Source organism: Platalea leucorodia (assembly GCF_965183815.1).
Source record: "Platalea leucorodia genome assembly, contig: HAP1_HAP1_SCAFFOLD_281, whole genome shotgun sequence".
Lineage (NCBI taxonomy): Eukaryota > Metazoa > Chordata > Aves > Pelecaniformes > Threskiornithidae > Platalea > Platalea leucorodia.
This window is the reverse complement of record NW_028121291.1, coordinates 47,530-67,560: the sequence shown is the minus strand read 5'-3', so window position 1 is coordinate 67,560 and position 20,031 is coordinate 47,530. Positions and strand designations below refer to the sequence as shown.

Genomic DNA, 20,031 nt, shown 5'->3' with positions numbered 1-20,031 from the left:
TGTCAGACCCTTATCCCTGGAAAGGCACCAGGGCAGTGTGGCCCTGGCTGGACCAGCACCCTCACACCACATCTCTCAGTGTAGCCAGAAATGATTCCTAGTGTGCTGCTGACACCTCTCCCCTCCCTGAGGTCCCCCCACACTCTGCTGCCAAGCATTGTCCCTGGGCGGTGGGGTGGGTCTGTGGTGCAGGGCAGTGACCTGAGCTCAGGTCCAGCACAGCTGCCTGCTTCTCCTCCAAGAGGGGGCTCAGCAGAGGCAGCGCACACAGCCCTCCCACAGCCCTCCTCACCTCACAGGCAAGCCCTGGGTGGGCAGGGTGGACCCACAGGGCCTGGAGAGGACCAGTGCCCGAGATCCAGCCTGCACCTGCCTGAGGCTGGGGAGTCAGGGCAAAAGTACCCCTGGAGATGCTGGGGATTGAACCCAGGACCTCCCCCATGCAAAGCAGGTGCTTTGCCACTGAGCTACATCCCCTTGACACCTGCCAGCACGGGAGGCACTCTCCTCCCGTGATGTGCCCATGACAAGTCCTGTATTCCCCTGGGTGCCCAGGGACCCTCTGCAGTAAACAGCACTTGAATCCTTCTGAGATGGGGGAAGTTGGGGCCTGATCCTGGCACAGGGCTGCACTGCAGAGCGCTGCCCTTCAAGGTCTCTGCAGGGCAACGGGGAAGAAGGAGGCTCTTGCTGCAGGTGCTGCTCCCACACTCTGGCCCACTCCGGGATGAGTCAATGGAGAGGAGCCTCCTCTGCCACCCAGAGCAACAGCCGTCTATGCCACATCTGTCCCCAACTCTGCAGCAGCAGATGTGCAACAGGGTGAGGGAAATGCCCTCCCTGGACTGGTGTGCCCCCAGCCTCCAATGGCATCCCAGGGCATGCCATGGAGGGCACATGGAGGCAGAAATCTTATACCCCCTCCTTCAGGCACCGGGCCTCCCCATGCACCCCTCTGTTCCCCAGCAGCCCTGCAGGCGAGGTGAACAGCAGGCTTCCATCTCCATGGGGCTGGGGAAGGGGGCTGGGCTCAGGGACCTTCCCATTCCTTCAGCACTGATGTCTGTCCTGACAGCGAAGCCGTGTCCGGGGACAGCCCTGGCTGGGGTGCCTGTGGCAGGGTGGGTGAGCGTGCTCAGCTCTTAACCCAGAGGTTGATGGCTCGACCACACGCAGGGATAGTGTCCTCAGGGTGGTACAGCTGGGGCACTTGTGTTGCCCAGTGCCATAGATTTTTCCCTGCTGAGCCCCTGCCTAGCAGAGAGGGTTTAGGGGAATCAAAACCAGAGCACAGTCACTGTGACCTTCTGCAGTAGTTGAGTGGAGTTAAGGGGATGGGCTGCTCATCTGTTCTGCTTTGCCCACATGGCCCCAAAGCCCATCCTCAGTAATGACTCTCCCGTTCTTGCTCAAGAAAGACCTGGAAGGAGTGCTCTTTTGGAGCACTGATAATCCCGCAGGCACTACCCTTGCAGCCAAGCATTTTCAAGCTCACGCTCAAAGCTGACAAGACAGTAACTGTGCTTGGACAGACAGTCTCTCCCAGGTGGCATGGATGCTGCTGATTCCCCACTCCAGAGTGGCAGAGGCTGGATCCCCTTCTCAGGACAGACTTCTTGCCAGGAAGCCACAGCCAGGGGGGTGCCTCACCTGGTTCTTACTGGCACTTCACTCAGCATCCGTTTTGGTGGATATTTCTTCCTTTTCTGTGGCTACTCTTTCCACACACAGGAATGACAGAAAAGCAAACATTTCATAAAAGCTTGTCAGAAAGCCCTTGTTATAGACAGGAAGTCCATCAAATCTGGAGGGAGCCAGGAACATTGCCATAAGCACCAAGAAGATCCAAGAAGCTCAATGCATCTTCTCACTTCTTCACTCACTCTCACTTCTCAGTTCTTCAAGTGCATCAAATTCTTGCAACCATGATTTGAGCCTGGAAGTGGGAAGGGATTTATGACTGTGGGTGGAGGAGGAATAAGTGTGTTGTGGGAGTATGTCAGGGCTGAAGGCCCTTGCGCAAATCAGGGACGATGGAGACGTTTCCATCTTGTGCGCATGCCTCAGCCTAGGAAATGGGGAAAGCCCACTGCTCGGGGTGGATGTTCTCAATCATGCCCCGTGAGCATGACCTTGCTCTCTTTTGCAAGAAAGAAGAAATCAGGAGGACTCAGGTTGCAATATCTAAGTCAGCCAGTGGGAAACAAATCAGTAATTTCAATGGGGGAGGGGGCCTGGAGGGGGGGTCAGATTAGGAGAAGGAAAGAAGTGGGAAGTAATGATTTCTGTGTTAAAAAATTTGGGAAGCTGAGACCCAGCTCAGGTATCCTTCTTCTGAAGAAGGATCTACTTTTTTTTTTTTTTTTTCAGAGAGGCTGGCCCTATCAGACTAGCTTTCACAGTTCTCCTCTGCTAGACAGCGCAGAGAACAGGAGGGATGGGATTCATCTACTCAGATTTAGACATGTCCAGTGGAAGGGCTTGATTCAACTTCCCCCTTCTCACTGTCAATATGAAGATGTCCTGAGGAATCCCAGACACGCAGGAACCCCACCCTCAGCTTGACTGGGTAATGGAAGAGAAAACAACTTGTTTAGAGTAAGTTTTCTGCCACTCCTGGGCAGGTGTGGCATTTCAACAGCTCCCACTTGCAGGACCACAATTGTGCTTACTTTAAAGAAAGAAGCAAGCCAGGGAAGTTTTTTACACTCTTCAGCACCAGACCTGTATTTCCTTAAGACACAAGTTCTCTTTTCCCGCTTCTCATTCCCCAAACAGTCCCCAGATTCTGCACTTCTAAAGATATACCTGGTACACAAAATATGCACTTCTGAGTTGTCCACACTTGACACAACCACAACCTGTTTATTCTTGGTGGATCACAACTAGTAGGAGCTCTCGATGCAGGCCACAGTCTTTCTGAGGGCATTTCCAAGAGCCCCCTTGACTTGCCTGTTCCGCAGGCTGTAGAGGAGTGGATTGGCCATGGGTGTGAGGATGGTGTAGAAAAAGAATAGCGCTCTATTGAGCTGCCTCAGTGAGGCTGTTCTGGGTATCATACAGACAACAATGAGGGTACCATAGAAAACAGTGACCATGCTGAGGTGAGAGGAGCAGGTGGAGAAGGCCTTCTGCCTCCCCGTGGTGGCTGGGATCCTCAGGATCGCAGCTATGATGCAGATATAGGATACCAAGGTGAACACAAATGGGAAGACCACATCCAGAAAGCAGATGATGAAAGTAACCAGTCTAAGCACCGTGGTGTCACTGCAGGCGAGCTCCAGCAATGGGGCAAAATCACAGAAGAAGTGATCAATTGCAGTGGGACCACAGAAGTGTAACTTGGAAAGTAGCCTGGTGACTCTGGTAGACATTAGTAATCCTGCTAGCCAAGACCCAGCCGCCAGCTGGAGACAGAGCTTCTGCTGCATGAGGCTGGCATAGAGCAGGGGGTGGCATATGGCCAAGTACCGATCCTAGGACATGGTGGCCAGCAGATGACACTCGGTACCTGCACAACAGGCAAAGAAAAAGAATTGTGTCATGCAGCCTTGAGCAGAAACGGTTCTGTCCCTGGTTAGGAAGCTGGCCAGCAGCCTGGGCAGGATAGTGGAGGTATAGCAGATTGCCATGCTGGAGAAATTATGCATCTGCTCTGAGGCCCACGAAAGAAGGAGGAGGAAAACTAAGAAAAGGTAAAGGAAGGTTGACAAAGGTAACAAGACAAATTTCACCAAGCACGATATTAGTTACCCTTGCCACACGTTCAGCTGACCGGGTACCAAAATGGATTCTCACAACCATACCAGAGCAAGAATATTTTTCCTGAAGGCCTTTTCAGTCCTTTACGAGTTGAAAACCCTCCTTTTCACACTGCTGCTGGTGATTTCTCTGCTCGCTGTCATGGGGAATGCAGTCACCATTGCCATCCTTTGGCTCCACCACTAGTGCCACACCCCCAGGCATCCCTTCCGCAGCACCTTGTCCTTCTTGGATATTTGGTTCACTCTGGTCATTCCCCCTAACATGTTTGTCAGTCTCATGCTGGAGATCAAGATATCTCTGAAGCTGCTTACAAGTCCCTTCTTCTCCATCAGCACAGCTGAGTTTAACCTATGTGTTGTGATGTGTTTCGACTGCTGCAGGGCCATTTGCAGCCCCTCACACGACTCTGTCCTTACCAACTCCTGGCTGTGCCCCATGCTCATCTTTAGCTGCTGGGGAATGGCATCTCTCTCCATGCTCAGCCCCACCATCCTGTATGCCATTAGACCCTCTGTGCCCACTGTAGAGACTGCTGCTTCTGCGGCATCATCCCTTTGCTGAGAGCAGCCCGCGTGGGCACCAGCTACTATGAAACATGAGCATTGCTCTCTTCTCCACTGTGCTGCTGAGCTCCTTCACACTGACTACTGTGGTTTATGCCTACATTATATGCACTGTCCTGAGGATAACCTCTGTGCAAAGCCACACTAAGGCCTTCTTCACCTGGATACCCTTCACCTGCATACCCTATCTTTCTTCACTCACTATGGCATATGCTGGCTGCATGCTTGACAATGCGGGGCCTGAAGAGAAGCTGCTTTGTTTGAAGATCTGTTTCACTGCTTCAAACCCACCATCTCTTCCTCTCCCTCTCCTCCCCTTGCACTTGGAATCATCCTTCTTTTGGAGTCATCTGCTCTGCTCCTTTCCATGTCTAAAAACAAATACAAAGATGAAGGGAAAAACGTCAGTCTTTATTGCAAACTATAGTTTTCTTGTGCTTCCTTCTGTTAGATGTCTATTTTGATTAAAAAAAAACAAACAAACAACAAACCCTTAATAAATCAGTGATTTGAGACTTGAATAGCGAGTTTCATCTACTTGGCTGCAGGTGCCTGTGAGAACTGGTTTTCCCCAGGCTCCCTCTAGAGTCAATGGAAACAAGAGAAAACGCTAGAGGCTCGTTCCTCCCAGCCTATAACTGGCATGCAAAAGAAAGGTTACAAATCTCTTCCAGACGCTCGTCTCTTGCTCTGCATTTAGGTAAGGATATTTGATGGCAATAGCAATGAGTAACTGTTTGGAAGCAACCGTGTTTCGGTGCAGACGGATGTCAGATGAGATTGTGTGACAGACCGTGTGGAGTCATCGTACCTTTCAGTCATTATTTAGAGTACGAAAGAAGACAAGTTATACTTAGTCCCTATTCCACCCCCTCCCCCTCTCCTGAAGAAACAGAGAGCAAGAAGGTGTGGAAGGAAGCAGGGGATTACAAAAGAGATACTGGATATTACTTATTTTGAAAACAAGAGACTCAGGGATTCCTAGCGCAAAAAGGCAAGTACCTGTGAAAAGCAGAAAGAATAGCTTTCAACATATATATTTGATTTTATTTGATATCATTTATTTGATGGTTTAGCATTTGTACAACAGAAGAGATGAGTTTGGCACATAGGTGTGACAGATGTTTGCAATAGGTCTGAGTGACTGTGGAATTTGCCAGGAATGGGGTGAAATAGCTCGCAGCCTCTTTAAAATCTTCTGTTCTGGAGAAAGAATCCTTTGGGAGAGTTTGAGAAAGGTAGAAAGACGACAACAAATTCTCTGAGGGCTTGAACTGAAATGTAAAACAGAAAAATCAGGGAGTGAGAAAGGCTTGAAGGTCTCTCTCTCTCTCTGTGCTATATAGGAGCAAGACCGCAAGAAAGGAAAGAAGCAGAGAAGGAAGGATTCCTTTCATCCAGACTGTGAAAAGATCACACTTGGGTTTTGCCATCTTCCTGTCTCGGCAGGGTGAACTGAAATTCAGCATGGGAGCAGAAAATGACACTGCAGTTACCGAGTTCATCCTAGAGGGTTTCTCAGGGCTTCATCAAAGCCTACAGCTATTTCTCTCTCTGCTCCTTCTGCTCATATACCTGACAACAGTGATGGGGAACGCAACCATCATTTTCCTCTTGTGTGTGGATCACCGCCTGCAAACCCCCATGTACTTTTTCATCAGCAATCTGGCCTTCCTGGAAATCTGGTTCACATCCTCCACAAGCGTCAAATTGTTTGTGATCCTGAGTTCTGGTAGGAGAACGATCTCACTAAGCAGCTGCTTTGCCCAGTCCTGTTTCTATTTTGCCCTGGGCTGTATAGAGTTTGTTCTACTTGTTGTCATGTCCTTTGACCGCTACGTTGCCATCTGCCAGCCTTTGCGTTATGTTGCCATCATGAAGCCTCAGCTCTGCATCCACCTGGTTGTTGCTGTTTGGATCATTGGCATCACAGTCTTGAGTTACCATCTGGTCCTCCTCTACAAGCTGACTTTCTGTGGCTCAAACAAGATCTACCATTTTTTTTGTGACAACTCCCTATTGTTCACATTGTCCTGCTCTGACACCAGCCTGCTTTGGAAAACAGACTCTGTTTTATCCTCAGTTGTCATACTGGGTTCCTTATGTTTAACTCTGGCATTTTACATGGGCATCCTTTTCTGTATTCTACACCTGCCAGCAGCTGCTGGGAGGAAAAAAGCTTTTACTACATGTTCTTCCCACCTCACCACCTTGGCCATTGTATACGGGAGCCGCATTGCTCTCTATGTGCATCCTTCCAGAGGTGTTTCCCTTGAGACAAACAGAATTGTGGCTTTGCTGAACACTGTCCTGTACCCAGTCTTAACTCCATTCATCTACAGTCTTAGAAACAAGACTGTGATACTGGCCCCAAACAAAGCCATTGCCCGTGCAACAACACAGCTTTTCCCCTAATCCTGATGCATTTCTGGACAGCAATTCCAATGAGCTGCTATGTTAAATATGCTAAATAATACCAGTGCATAGGTATGTAACCTGCAAATACCGATGCCTCAGGAGATGCGTGTTCTTGTTGGGTTGTCTTAGGTTAAGTGAGAAGAAGCTCATCTGCACACACAAAGAAGGCACTACCGATGGCAGGAGGAGTAACTCAGTCAACACCCTGCCCCAGCTGCTCCCAGAGCCATCACGGGAGAGCCACCAGCTCATCAAGAGCCCATCTCCACAAAGCGAGAAGAGCACAGAGGCACAGTGGCAGGTGGGAACCCAAAGGACAGGCTCCTGAGGAAGGAACATCTTGTCCCAGCTCCTTCCAGGGCTGCCCTGGGAGAGCCGTCAGCCCCGTTGTCCAGGTGTGAAACCCACCAAGAGGAGTCACTGCGAGCAGCTCTCTGGATCACCATTTGGACTAAGGGAATTGTCGCCTAGGGGCGTAGGACACATTATGGGATGCAGGGGAAGAGCATTTTTGGATTGCACAGGACTTATTACGGGAAGTGTAGGGGAGGACCCCGACCAGTGCAGTCTGTCCTGTCTTCTCATTAAACTTAATTTCTGGCTCATTCCTGTGGGGGGGAATCTCTCTTCTGCGTGAACATGTGAGCACAGGGGGGTGAGTGCAGCAACTGGAGAAGGACCAGGGGGTCAGACAGCCCGTATGTCATTAGTGCCAGCAACTGAGAGACCAGAGTGACTGGACTTAAGAGTTTGTGTGTGTGCGTGCGTGCGTGCGTGCGTGTGTGTGTGAGTGGGGTGGTCTGTAGCAGCATCTGGAATGGGGTTGGAGCCTCAGGGGACTCATATGTCCAGGTGCGTGCACCTGGGGAGGCTGGTATCGGGGGCAGCTACTGAGGAGACTGAGCGTCTGAGCCCAGCTGCTGGAGGGATCCACCCTGTACAGGTACATATATAGAATAGAATAGAAGAGAATAGAATAGTCCATTTGGAAGGGACCTACAATGATCGCTTTGTCCAATACCTGGCCACTTCAGGTCTGACCAAAAGATAAATCATGTTATTAAGGGCATTGTCCAAATGCCTCTTAAACACTGACACGCATGGGGCATCAACCACTTCTCTAGGAAGTCTGTTCCAGTGTTTGATCACCCTCTTGGTAAAGCAATGCTTCCTAATGTCCTGTCTAAACCTCCCCTGGTGCAGCTTTGAACCATTTCCCCGCTTCCTGTCGCTGGATCCCACTCCTCTCCCAGTCTATACTTGTGCCCAGCATTATTTCATCCAAGGTGCAGAATCCGGCATTTGTTCTTGCTGAACATGGTGAGAGTTGCCTCCTCTGGGTCATGGATACAGCTGTTAGACTGCACAGGGCCCAGGAGTGTTCCCTGTGCTGCCCCACGATGCCCCAGTATGTCCCACTGGCCTTCAGGTAAGGTATGACCCCTTCACCACTGCTTTCTCAGCCCGATCATCCAACTGGTGTTTCACCCATCTGTTTGTCTGCTCTTCCAGAACGTAATGTCCTAACCTGGGTACAAGAATAGTGAGGGAGAACAAGTCACAAATCTTGCTGAAGTTGAGGTGACCAACATCCACTCTTGTCCCCTCATGCACAAATGCAGTTACTTCCTCATGAAGGCAGTCAGCCTGGTGAGGCATGCTTTACCCTTTGAAAGTCCGTGCTGACTGCTTTTGGACACATTCTTCTCTTTAAAGATCCCAGAAATACCACCCAAGAGATATTGATGGCTTACTCCTCACCAAAGTGAGCTTGTACAGCCTGGGGTTCCCTGGGTTGCTCCTTTGGCTTCTTTCAGAGATGGGTGCAGCATTGCTTTGTCCTCGCTCACAAGAGACCTCTACCAATCCCATGACCTTTCAAAAGGGATATTCCACAGAAATATCAGTCTTCCCCTGTAACTTCATTACCACTATTCTGCCTGTTATATGCTGTATTTAATTTCTCTAATTGTTCGTGTATTTTCACCTGTCCTGATACAGTAAATAAGTCATCTTATTTACAATTTCCTGATACAATAAAGTCATCTTACCAGTAGACTGTCTAGACAAAGGCCCTTTCCATTCTTCTCCAGTTTTCTCCTCCCCTTACTCTTTGTTCATTCAGATACCTCTCACCTATGCTGCTGCTTTGGGTTTCAGGGAGTTAAAGCTTACCTGTCCTTCAGTAGGACAATTGCTTTTGTAGCAAACTCTTCTGTTATGTTTATCTCTACCTTTCTGTAGCTATCTATGTAAAACATTTCTCATAAGATTATCCCTTGTAGAAAGGCAACCTCATTACAGGTAGCTTGTAAGTAGCATATGCTTGAGGAGTGTATTGTATTGTTTCTGAAACTTTATCATGCTTTACTTTGCTTGCAAATAGGAAAAATCCTTCTGTGCCTGTGTGCAGCCAGTTGTCTAAGGAGATCAGGTGGGAGATGGTGCAATGGAGCTGTAACATCCAGTTGCAGACTTCAGTGCAGAAGTCTGATGTAAGGAAAAGTGATGTTCTTGCAGCCTTTCAGTACTTAAAGGTAAAGTACCAAAGCTCAAAGCTCAAGGACAATAAAAAGGGCTTTTTTAAATATCTAAATAGCAAAAGGCAGGCAGGAAATAACATTGGCCCATTACTTGATGAGCAGGGTCACCTCACAAACAGGGACATAGACAAAGCAGAGACGTTTAATGCTTCCTTCGCCTCCGTCTTCAACACCGATGAAGTGTTCTCTGGGCTAGAGAACCATGACTGCAAGAACGACAAACTCCCAACCAACCCCGAACTTGTGTGGGATTTGCTGCTCCAGCTGGATAAGTCAATGGGGCCGGACGGGGTTCATCCGAGGGTACTTCAAGAGCTGGCTGATGTCATAGCGAGACCTCTCTCAATGATTTATCAATGCTTTTGGGAATCTGGGGAGGTCTCAGTTGACTGGAAGCTGGCAAATGTTGTCCCAGTCTTCAAGAAGGGCAACAGGGATGACCCTGGTAACCACAGGCCTGTCAGTCTCACCTCTGTGCCTGGCAAAATGAGGGAGAAAATTCTTCTGGGAGTTATTGAAAAACACCTGAAAGACAACGCAGTCATTGGTCCCAGCCAGCATGGGTTCACGAGGAGAAAGCCCTGCTTGACAAACTTGATTTCCTTCTATGACAAGGTTACCCACCTAGCTGACCAAGGGAAGCCAGTTGATGTCGTCTTTTTGGACTTCAGTAAAGCCTTCGATACTGTCTCTCACAGTATCCTCCTGGACAAAATGTCCAGCATACAGCTGGATAAACACCTAATGCAATGGGTGAGCAATTGGCTGATGGGTCGGGCTCAAAGGTTTATAGTAAATGGGGTTACATCGGGCTGGTGACCAGCCACTAGCGGGGTTCCCCAGGGATCCATGTTGTGGCCAGTGCTTTTTAATGTCTTCATAAATTATTTGGATGCAGGACTTGAAGGACTACTATCTAAGTTTGCCAATGACACAAAATTGGGAGGAGCCGTTGACATTCTCGAGGGCAGAGAGGCCCTGCAGAGGGATCTGGACAAATTAGAGAGCTGGGCAAGCACCAATTGTATGAAATTTATCAAGGGCAAGTGCTGGATTTTGCACCTGGGACATGGCAATCCTGGATGCACATATAGACTGGGGAACGAGAGGCTGGACAGCAGCCCCGCGGAGAGGGATCTGGGGGTTTGGGTCAACGGCAAGTTGAACATGAGCCAACAGTGTGCCTTGGCAGCCAGGAGGGCCAACCGTGTCCTGGGGTGCATCAAGCACTGTATTGCCAGCCGGGCGAGGGAGGTGATTGTCCCGCTCTACTCTGCACTGGTGCGGCCTCACCTTGAGTACTGTGTGCAGTGTTGGTTGCCACAGTACAAAAAAAAATACAAAGCTACTGGAGAGTGTCCAGAGGAGAGCCACAAAGATGGTAAAGGGTTTAGAGGGGAAGCCATATGAGGAGCGGCTGAAGTCACTTGGTCTGTTCAGCCTGGAGAAGAGGAGACTGAGGGGAGACCTCATCACGGTCTACAGCTTCCTCACAAGGGAAGGAGGAGGGGCAGGTACTGATCTCTTCTCCCTGACGACCAATGATAGAACCCGAGGGAACAGAAGGAAGATATGCCAGGGGAGGTTTAGGTTGGACATTAGGAAAAGGTTCTTCACCCAAAGGGTAGCGGAGCATTGGAACAAACTCCCCCGGGAGGTAGTCACGTCGCCAAGCCTGACAATATGCAGGTGAGAGCTACAGCTTTCTTTGCTGAGGTAAGGTGGGGTGGGGAAGGAAGGGTTCAGAGGAGTTTTGCTGAGATACTGCTGCTTGGGATGTCTAGCTCACGAGACTCACCAGTGCAAGCGGCAGAGGAGCACAATTCTGCCATCAGAACGAACGTCCGTCTTCAAAGCCAGTTGGAAGAGGCAAAGCACGAACTGAAAGCCATGAGAGAAAAGGCAGAAAGAAGTCAAAAGCTGGAGAAGGAAGACAAGGAGGCAAAGGTAGCACTCCAGAGGAAAGAAGAGGAAGGTGAATATTTGCAGAGGGCTCTGTCGCGGCTGGAGTGAGAGTGCACTTGTAAGAGCAATATGTTTATTGATAAGAAAGTTTGATAATAAATGCGACAGTGGTTTAACAAGATTCGATGGGAAGATACACTTGATTATTTACTGCCTAGAGGACAGGGTCAGACAAGACTGTCAGGGAGACCCTCCCATTGAGTCATGAGGCTAAGAGAGGACCCCCTTGCTTTCTAAACTCCTTCTCAAAGAGGAGTCTAGGTGCGGCTGGATCCAGTCCTAGTCCCAGATTGGTCAACGGTTTATGTCTAAAGGATTATATATGTGCAATCAATCCTTTATATCACTTAGCTAAGATTTCCAAGTTTAGCATGCTGTTAGTCACTTACCGAGGATCTGTTGCGGCAAGGAATCTCTCAACCTCAAGGAGTAACCTTGAGAGGCGTCCCTGCTCAAGGGGAGATCCTGGCATGCAGCCTGCTGCCATGCAGGAGAGCTCAAAGGGCTCTTGGGCTGCTCACTATTTATGGGGGTAAGATGACTAACTCCTAGTCCTATTCACATACCAACTCCGTATGTTAGTTTCTTCCAAATCTAGCTTGAGCTGGACACTGACCAGCACTGCGGTGAGGTAGACACATTGCCATAAATTAGCCCTTGGCTGTTGTGTTATCTGTCTCCCTGGAGGATTCGTCCCCTCCAATCTTGACGGTCAGCCTGATGACATCAGAGTCTCTCTGGAGACAAGCAATTGGTAGCAGGACACAGATGATGTCTGTCCTGTCTTCTTATACCTTATTAAATCTTTTCTTAATGATCTCTCTGTGTGATCTCACTCTGTCCTCTGTGTATGTGAAGTGGAAGGACTATGTGCCAGCTACTGGGGGGCTGACGTGGGTGGGGTGGGTGCGAGCTACTGGAGTCAACCAGGGGGTGTAGGCACTGGTGTGGGTCCTAGTGCAGCTACTGGAGTGAGTGAGGGTTCTCAGTGCAGGTACTAGAGCAAGCAGGGGTCTTGGCCACCAGGCACCAGCAAGGTTTTGGTAGCAGGGGGGCTACAGAGGTGGCTTCTGTGAGAACCATGTCCAACAGAGGCAGTGCCAGCTGGCTCCAAGACTGACCCGCCGCTGGCCAAGGCCGAGCCCAGCAGTGACGGTGGTAGCGCCTCTGGGATAACAGATTTAAGAAGGGGGAAAAAAAAAAAAAAAACAAACTGCATAACTGCAGCCAGAGAGAGGAGTGAGAAAATGTGAGGGGAACAACCCTGAAGACACCAAGGTCAGTGAAGAAGGAGGGGAGGAGGTGCTCCAGGCACCAGAGCAGAGATTCCTCTGTGGCGAAGACCATGGTGAGGCAGGCTGTCCTCCTGCAGCCCATGGAGGTCCACGCTGGAGCAGATACTCACCTGCAGCCCATGGAGGTCCATGGTGATGCAGATATCCGCCTGCAGCCCATGGAGGACACCACGCCAGAGCAGGGGGATGTCCAAAGGAGGCCGTGACCCCATGGGAAGCCCACGCTGGAGCAGTTCATGAAGAACTGTAGCCTGTGGGAAGAACCCACGTTGGAGAAGTTCATGGAGGACTGTCTGCCATGGGAGGGACCCCACGCTGGAGCAGGGGAGGAGTGTGAGGAGTCCTCCCCCTGAGGAGGAAGGAGTGGCAGAGACAATGTGTGATGAACTAAACACAACCCCCATTCCCCGTTCCCCTGCGCCGCTGGTGGGAGGAGGTGGAGAAATTGTGAGTGAAGTTGAGCCTGGGAAGAAGGGAGGGGTGGGGGTAAGTTGTTTCTAGATTTCTCCTTATTTCCCATTATCCTACTCTGATTTGATTGTCAAAGTCAATAAATTAAATTATTTTTTCCAAGACAAGCCTGTTTTGCCCGTGATGGTAGTTGCTGACTGATCTCCCTGTCCTTAGCTCAATCCATGCGCCTCTCGTCACATTTTCTCTCCCCCGTTCAGCTGAGGAGGGGCAGTGATCGAGCAGCTTGGTGGGGACTGACATCCAGCCAAGGTCAACCCACCACAGCTGGCCATCTGGTAAATCCTTCCATGCATGTCTCGTGGGTCCCCAAAGTCATCGCTGTGATGGAGGGGTGGGGAAAAGTCCAGGGTCTGCCGGGGTCTGGGCATGTGTAAACCCAGCCAGGCTTGAGGAGAGAGCCCATGTGAACCTCATGAAGTTCAACAAGGCCAAGTGTGAGGTCAGGGCAATCCCCAACACCAATAAAGACTAAGGGATAAATGGATGGAGAGCAGCCCTGCCAACCAGCGCTTGGGGATATTGGTGGATGAAAAATTGGACAATGAGCCAGTAATGTGCACTTGCGGCCCAGGAAGCCAAGCGTCGCCTGGGCTGCATCACAAGAAGCGTGGCCAGCAGGTTGAGGGAGGGGATTCTGCCCCTGTACTCTGCTCTGGTGAGACCTCATCTGGAGCACTGCTTCCAACTGTGGGGCCCCCTGTGCAAGAAGGATGTGGACCTGTTGGAGCGGGTCCAGCGGAGGCCATGGAAATGATCCGAGGGCTGGAGCACCTCTGCTAGGAAGAAAGGCTGAGAGAGTTGGGGTTGCTCAGCCTGGAGAAGAGAAGGCTCCGGGAAGACCATTTTGCGACCTTTCAATATATAAAGGGGGCTTACAAAGGAGATGGCAAGAGACTTTTTGCCAAGGCCTGTAGCAACAGGGGCAATGTTTTTAAACTGAAAGAGGGTAAATTTAGATTGAACATAAGGAAGACTTTTTTTATAATGGAGGTACTGAGACACTGGAACAGCTTACCCAGAGAAGCTGTGGCTGCCCCATCACTGGAAGCATTCAAGGTCAGGTTGGACAGGACTTGGAGCAAGCTGATCATGTGGATGATGTCCCTGGTCGGTGTTGGACTCCCAGCAGGAGTGCTGGAGCTCGACGATCTTTCAAGGTCCCTTCCAACCCAATCCATTCTATAATTCTATGATTCCCCCAGGACAGACACAGATTCCGGCAGGAGGATGGGGCTGGGCAGATTTCAAAGCTCAGCTCACCCCTGGAAGGTGGTGAATGGCCCTCCTCGTGCTCCCCACTGGCCCCGAGCTGCTGGTGTTGCTCTGCGGAGCAAGTGGGCCGTGGTGCCCGTGGGGCGACTCCACATGGCCATACTGGTCAAGGTGGGAAGCAGACCCAGCCAGCTGGGGATGACTGCTGCTAATCCCCCTCCCTGGGGTCTGTGGATGTGTCGGGTGTTTGTAGGGACGATGGTTCATTTCCAGTGACTGTAGATGTGTCCTGGTGTACCTCTAGATCCTGCTAAGTTTACTAACGGTGACTTGAATCCCTCCCCAGCTTCCCTTCCCTGTGCCTGGCGGGTTCCCACTGCCTCTCCTGGGAATACAGAGTCCTTGTTTGCCTGAAGATACCTGCATTTAATGCTTTTCTCTTGGGGGATTCCATCCTAGGAGATCTCCCACTTTGTGGGGCTCCAGTCACTTCACGCCCCAAGCACGTGCTGTCCCTGGAGATCCCTCAGGCTCTCCAGTCAGCTTGAGATGCATCTCCTTAAGGACAGCATCTGCATGTCACCTGTGGGACAGCCTGGGTATGTAATGCCGTGCCCATTGACCATCCAGGCCTTGGTCTCTGACAGGGCGCAATGTCACAATGAGCTTTTTGCTCCTGAAACCAAAGAGAAACAGTCCCTTTTGGGAAGAAAATCTCTGGGGCTATTCTTTGCACCAGATTTAGAAGAGGCAGTGCACTAGGGTGATCCCATTTTATTACAGAGATGCAATAAGAGCATCCACGCTAACCCACTCTTAGACGGCCATTTATAGGGGCTCTGTGAGAGAGAAGAGGTTCATTCCTCATTAGCAGTGGGAGGAATCCAAATATTTCTGTAGGCACATGAGAAGCGCAAACAGTAAAAATAATTACACTGTCGTGGTTTAACCCCAGCCTGCAGCTAAGCACCACACAGCCGCTCGCTCACTCCCCCCCACCGGTGGGATGGGGGAGAGAATCGGAAGGGTAAAAGTGAGAAAACTCGTGGGTTGAGATAAGAACAGTTTAATAACTGAAGTAAAATAAATTAGAACAGTTTAATAGGTAAAGCAAAAGCCGCGCACACAAGCAAAGCAAAGCAAAGCAAGGAATTCATTCACTACTTCCCATTGGCAGGCAGGTGTTCAGCCATCTCCAGGAAAGCAGGGCTCCATCATGCGTAAGGGTCACTTGGGAAGACAAATGCCATCATGCTGAACGTCCCCCCTTTCCTTCTTCTTCCCCCAGTTTCTATACTGAGCATGACGTCATACGGTATGGAATAGCCCTTTGGCCAGCCTGGGTCAGTCGTCCTGGCTGTGCCCCCTCCCAGCTTCTTGTGCACTGGGCAGAGCATGGGAAGCTGAAAAGTCCTTGACCAGTGTGAGAGCCACTTAGCAATTACTTAGCAACAACTTAGCACTACTTAGCAAGAACCAAAACACGAGTGTGTTATGAACATTGTTCTCATCCTAAACCCAAAACACAGCACTCTGCCAGCTACTAAGAAGAAAATTAACTCTATCCCAGCTGAAACAAGGACACTCTGCAGGGCTGCTCTCAATCCATTCACCTCCCAGTCTTTACTGACAGCAGGGATTGCCCTGACCCAGGTGAATGGCCTTGCACTTGGCCTTGTTGAACTTCATGAGGTTTGCACGGACCTCCTACTCATGCCTGTCCAGGTCCCTCTGGATGGCATCCCTCTCAAGTGAATCAACTAACCAACAATACCAAGTTGGGCAGGAGTGTTGATCTGATGGAGGGTAGGAAGGCCCTACAGAGGGATCTGGACAGGCTGGATTGATGGCCCGTGGCTAGTTGTATGAGGTTCAACAAGGCTCAGTGCCGGGTCCTGCGCTTGGGTCACAACAACCCCTAGCAACGCTACAGGCTGGGGGAAGAGTGGCTGGAGAGCTGCCTGATGGAAAAGGACCCGGGTGTGTTGGTCAACAGCCAGCTGAAGATGAGCCAGCTGTGTGCCCAGGTGGCCAAGAAGGCCAGCAGCTTCCTGGCTTGCATCAGAAATAGTATGGCCAGCAGTGATCGTTCCCCTGTACTTGGCACTGGTGAGGCCGCACCTCAAATCCTGTGTTCAGTTTTGGGCCTGTCACTAAAAGAAGGACATGGAGGTGCTGGAGCTTGTCCAAAGAAGGGCAACGAGGTTGGTGAAGGGTCTGGAGCACAAGTCCTGTGAGGAGCAGCTGAGGGAGCTGGGGTTGTTCAGCCTGGAGAAAAGGAGGCTGAGGGGAGACCTTATCACTCTTTACATCTACCTGAAAGGCAGTTGTAGTGAGGTGGGTGTCAGTCTCTTCTCCCAAGTAACAAGTGATAGGACGAGAGGAAATGACCTCAAGTTGAGGAGGGGATGTTTAGAATGCATAACAGGAAAAATTTCTTCCCTGGAAGAGTAATCAGGCACTGGAACAGGTTGCCCGGGGAAGTGGTTGAGCCTCCATCCCTGGAGGTATTTAAAAGACGGGTAAATGTGGTGCTTAGGGACATGGTTTAGTGGTGGGCTTCACAGTATTAGGTTAACAGCTGGACTTGATGATCTTAAAGGTCTTTTCCCACCTAAACAATTCTATGATTCTATGCTTCTATGATTTCAGGGTAATGACAGCCAAGACTTACAATGATCTTCACATCTCTGATGAGCTCTTCCTTGCTGGCAAGTACCAGATCCAGCTTTGCATTACCTTTGTTGGCCCATCTGGCGGCTGTGCTCAGAAGTTGTGCCAAGAAACTCCAGAAACTGCCTGGACTGTTTGCATGCTGCTGTGTTCCCCTTCCAGAAATTGCCAGGGTCATTAAAATCCCCAGTGAGGCCCAGGCTTCTCCATCCAGAGACTTCCTTGGGGTGCTTAGAAAAGACTATGCCCACTTCTTCACCTTGACCATAGGTTCCTCATCTCCCACCACAATGTCACTTTTACTGGCCCCTCCTCTGATCCTCACTCACAAGGACTCACCAGAGTTTTCACTTGCCCCATAGAGGATCCCCATACATCCAAGTAGCTTCTTCACTTTGAGAGAAACCCCACTCCTGATCCTTCCAGCCTGTCTGTCATGAAAAGCCTGTACCCTTCCATTGCAGCACGCCAAGCTGCGTGACTTGTTCTACCACGCCTTGGCAGTTACTCCATCGATGTCAAAAAGCACAGGCTCCAGCTCGTCCTGGCTATGCCTCTGGCTGAGGGCATCGGTGCACCTTTGGGCTGTAGCACCTCAGGTGCAGCACCAGGCCAAGCTCTGACTTGTCTTAGGGAAACCTGGTACCAAGCGTCCAAGACCGCGTGTGTGCAAAGGCTTTGCATCAGAGCAGAGACATGCCAGAGTGGACAGCAGATGGAAAAATAAAGCTGAAATTGGATGCCAAGAGAGTGAGCAAACCCTGCTGTCGCAGGGACATACAGGGCTGGGAAATGCAGCCCTGGAAAGAAACAGGTTTACTTCAGTGGTGCCTCTGCTGCCCCTGAGGGCCTTCAGTGGACGTGAAGGTGATCTCCGTGAATGACAAGGTGCTGCTGACAGGCCCACTATGAAAGCTGTTGGTCTGTTCCTTGGCTGTATCATCAAGGGGGGGAGTAACGGTTGGTGCAGAGGAAAACCAGCAGTCTGAGAATGTAGGCGCCCAAGTGGAGAGCCCAGTGTGATGTGCCCTGTATTCCTGGACTGCCCTACAACTGCTGGATAGAGAAGGGACAGACCTTGCCACAGTGCAGTGGTGGCTGTCAGTGGCTTGCACAAAGGCACCGAACCTGTCTGCAGTGCTGTCCGGAATGTGATTGGGCAACGTGGGGATGGAAACCATCATTATAGTCAATGGAGATCTAGTCAAGCCAGCTGATGGAAAAGACAGAGAAACGTAGCTCTCCCTGTGATACAGGACAGTATTTGGTCAGATGGCAGCGCAGGCTGCCAAGGAAATAGTAAATAGGGACAGGTGCAGCTGTGTTGCACATGCCTCGGACAACCTCTGGTACCTCAAACATCACCAGCTATTTCACCTGAACAGCCAACTCCTGACCTACATCTTCAGCAATTACCATGGAGCTGAGACAAGGAACTCACACGCAGGTGCCTATTTAACCCACGCCTGAACTGAGGCAAGAGGAATCCCACGTCCTGTGGGTTTGTGACAGGCAAGGGAGGGAGCTCAGTCCCCTTCCAGCGCTAACAATAGAAACGCAGGATGAGATGCCTCGATTGACTCAGCTGAATCCCTTCCCTCAGCAGGAGTAAAGAAGATCCCTGCCTGTCTTTGTCTGGGTGTCCTGCCTAATAATAAGACAACAAAGGTGATTTTTAGACCTAACTCTGCCTCAGATAGGAGAAATGACACTGCAGGAAAGAAGTGTCTCTCCCCAGCTGAGGGAGGGAACATTCAGCCTGTTTCACAGTAGGTTCCCCTGGAGCCCCAGGGACACCTGGAGGGAGCCCAGAGCGTGGAGACAAAGTGCCGCCTTGGGCTGGTCCTCTGTTGCTCAGGTGGCCCAGGCTCCTGGGATGCAGGGAGCTCATGACAAGTGGGCAGCACTGCTGAGAGACAGCTCTGCCCAGGAGCAGCTCCTCTGCAAAGTGCAGCAGGGCTGAGGGCACTGCCCGCAGGCACCGAGGGGAGATGAGTGAGGCGGAGAGAGGTTCAAGGCAGTCTGGGGTGGGAGGACAGAGCTGAGCTTGTTCCCAGAGAAATCTTCACAGCATCTGACACGGTAAGTCTCTGGCAGCAGGGCAATGCAGATGAGTATCCTGGACAGGTCTTCCAGAGCTGGCACATCCCATGACTGCTAGGACCTGTCAGGATGTCTGTCTTGGCTTCCCTGGTGTGAAGACGGAGGACATACTCCAGGGCAGGGCTTCCCTGCTGCACGGTCAGAGAGACAGGGCACGATGGCTGCCTTCTCCTGGGGATGGCTGCAGGGCTGTGAAGCCAGTTGTGCAGCCAGGGTGCCCAGATCTGTCGTTCGGAGGAGGGTCCCTGCACCCCAGGGGGCTGTGTGCCAGGGCAGGGACTCGGCCGCCTGCCAGGATCAGCACTCAGCCTGCCCAGGGAGCTCCCCATGGCGCTGTGGGGGGAAGCTCTGTGTGGAAGGAGCGACTCCTGGCAGGGCAGGCAGGGTCCTGCTGCTGAGAGGGTGCTGCATGGACCAGGGCTGCTCACAGCTCCAGATTACGCCCAGGGCATTTCCAAGGGGACTTTTCAAGAGGAAGGTCAAAATGGGGATTACATTAAATGGAAGGAGTCGGTGCTTTGAATTTTCTCCTCTTGGGTGAGTGGGTGGGCAGTGGGAGATGGAAATTTATGTCTCCGCTCTGGAGAAGACACTCAGCCCCCAGTTCTTATGAGGACTTCCCTGAGTTTCTCCTGAGCCCCTGCACATACAGAGATGCCCCTGGGCAGTGCCTTGCTGCCAGGAGGTGTCTGTGGGGCAGAGAGGAGAACACGGCGAGTGGGATGGGGTCTGTGAGCACAGACAGGGAGGACACATGGGGATAGAGAAGCGGCTCCCGGCAGAGCCAGCTCCAGGCAGCAGAGGCATGGGCAGGGAGGGAGAGGGAGCTGCTGCCAGAACTGTTGTGGGAGGGGGGATTTGGGCACTTCCCTGACCTCTCCTGCAGCGCAAACACTTTCCCAGAGCAATCCCCTGGTTTCCTGTCCCATCCAGCACAGCCTCTGCCCCAGGAGATGAGTCATCTTCTTGGCGGCCTGACCCCCAATAGGGAGAAAGACCTGAGGGCCTGTCTGTCCCTGT

The 20,031-nt window shown here is 51.1% G+C and overlaps 1 protein-coding gene across 1 annotated transcript; it reads right to left on the bottom strand.

Moving 5' to 3' along the window:
* Window positions 1–2,063: 2,063 nt before the first annotated feature.
* On the bottom strand, window positions 2,064–3,632 carry LOC309603974 (olfactory receptor 6P1-like; the record flags this gene model as incomplete). The annotated part of the gene is given in 3 exon segments (XM_082338844.1): window positions 2,064–2,068; window positions 3,062–3,476; window positions 3,480–3,632. Coding segments are annotated over 3 exon segments (573 nt in total).
* Window positions 3,633–20,031: the final 16,399 nt, after the last annotated feature.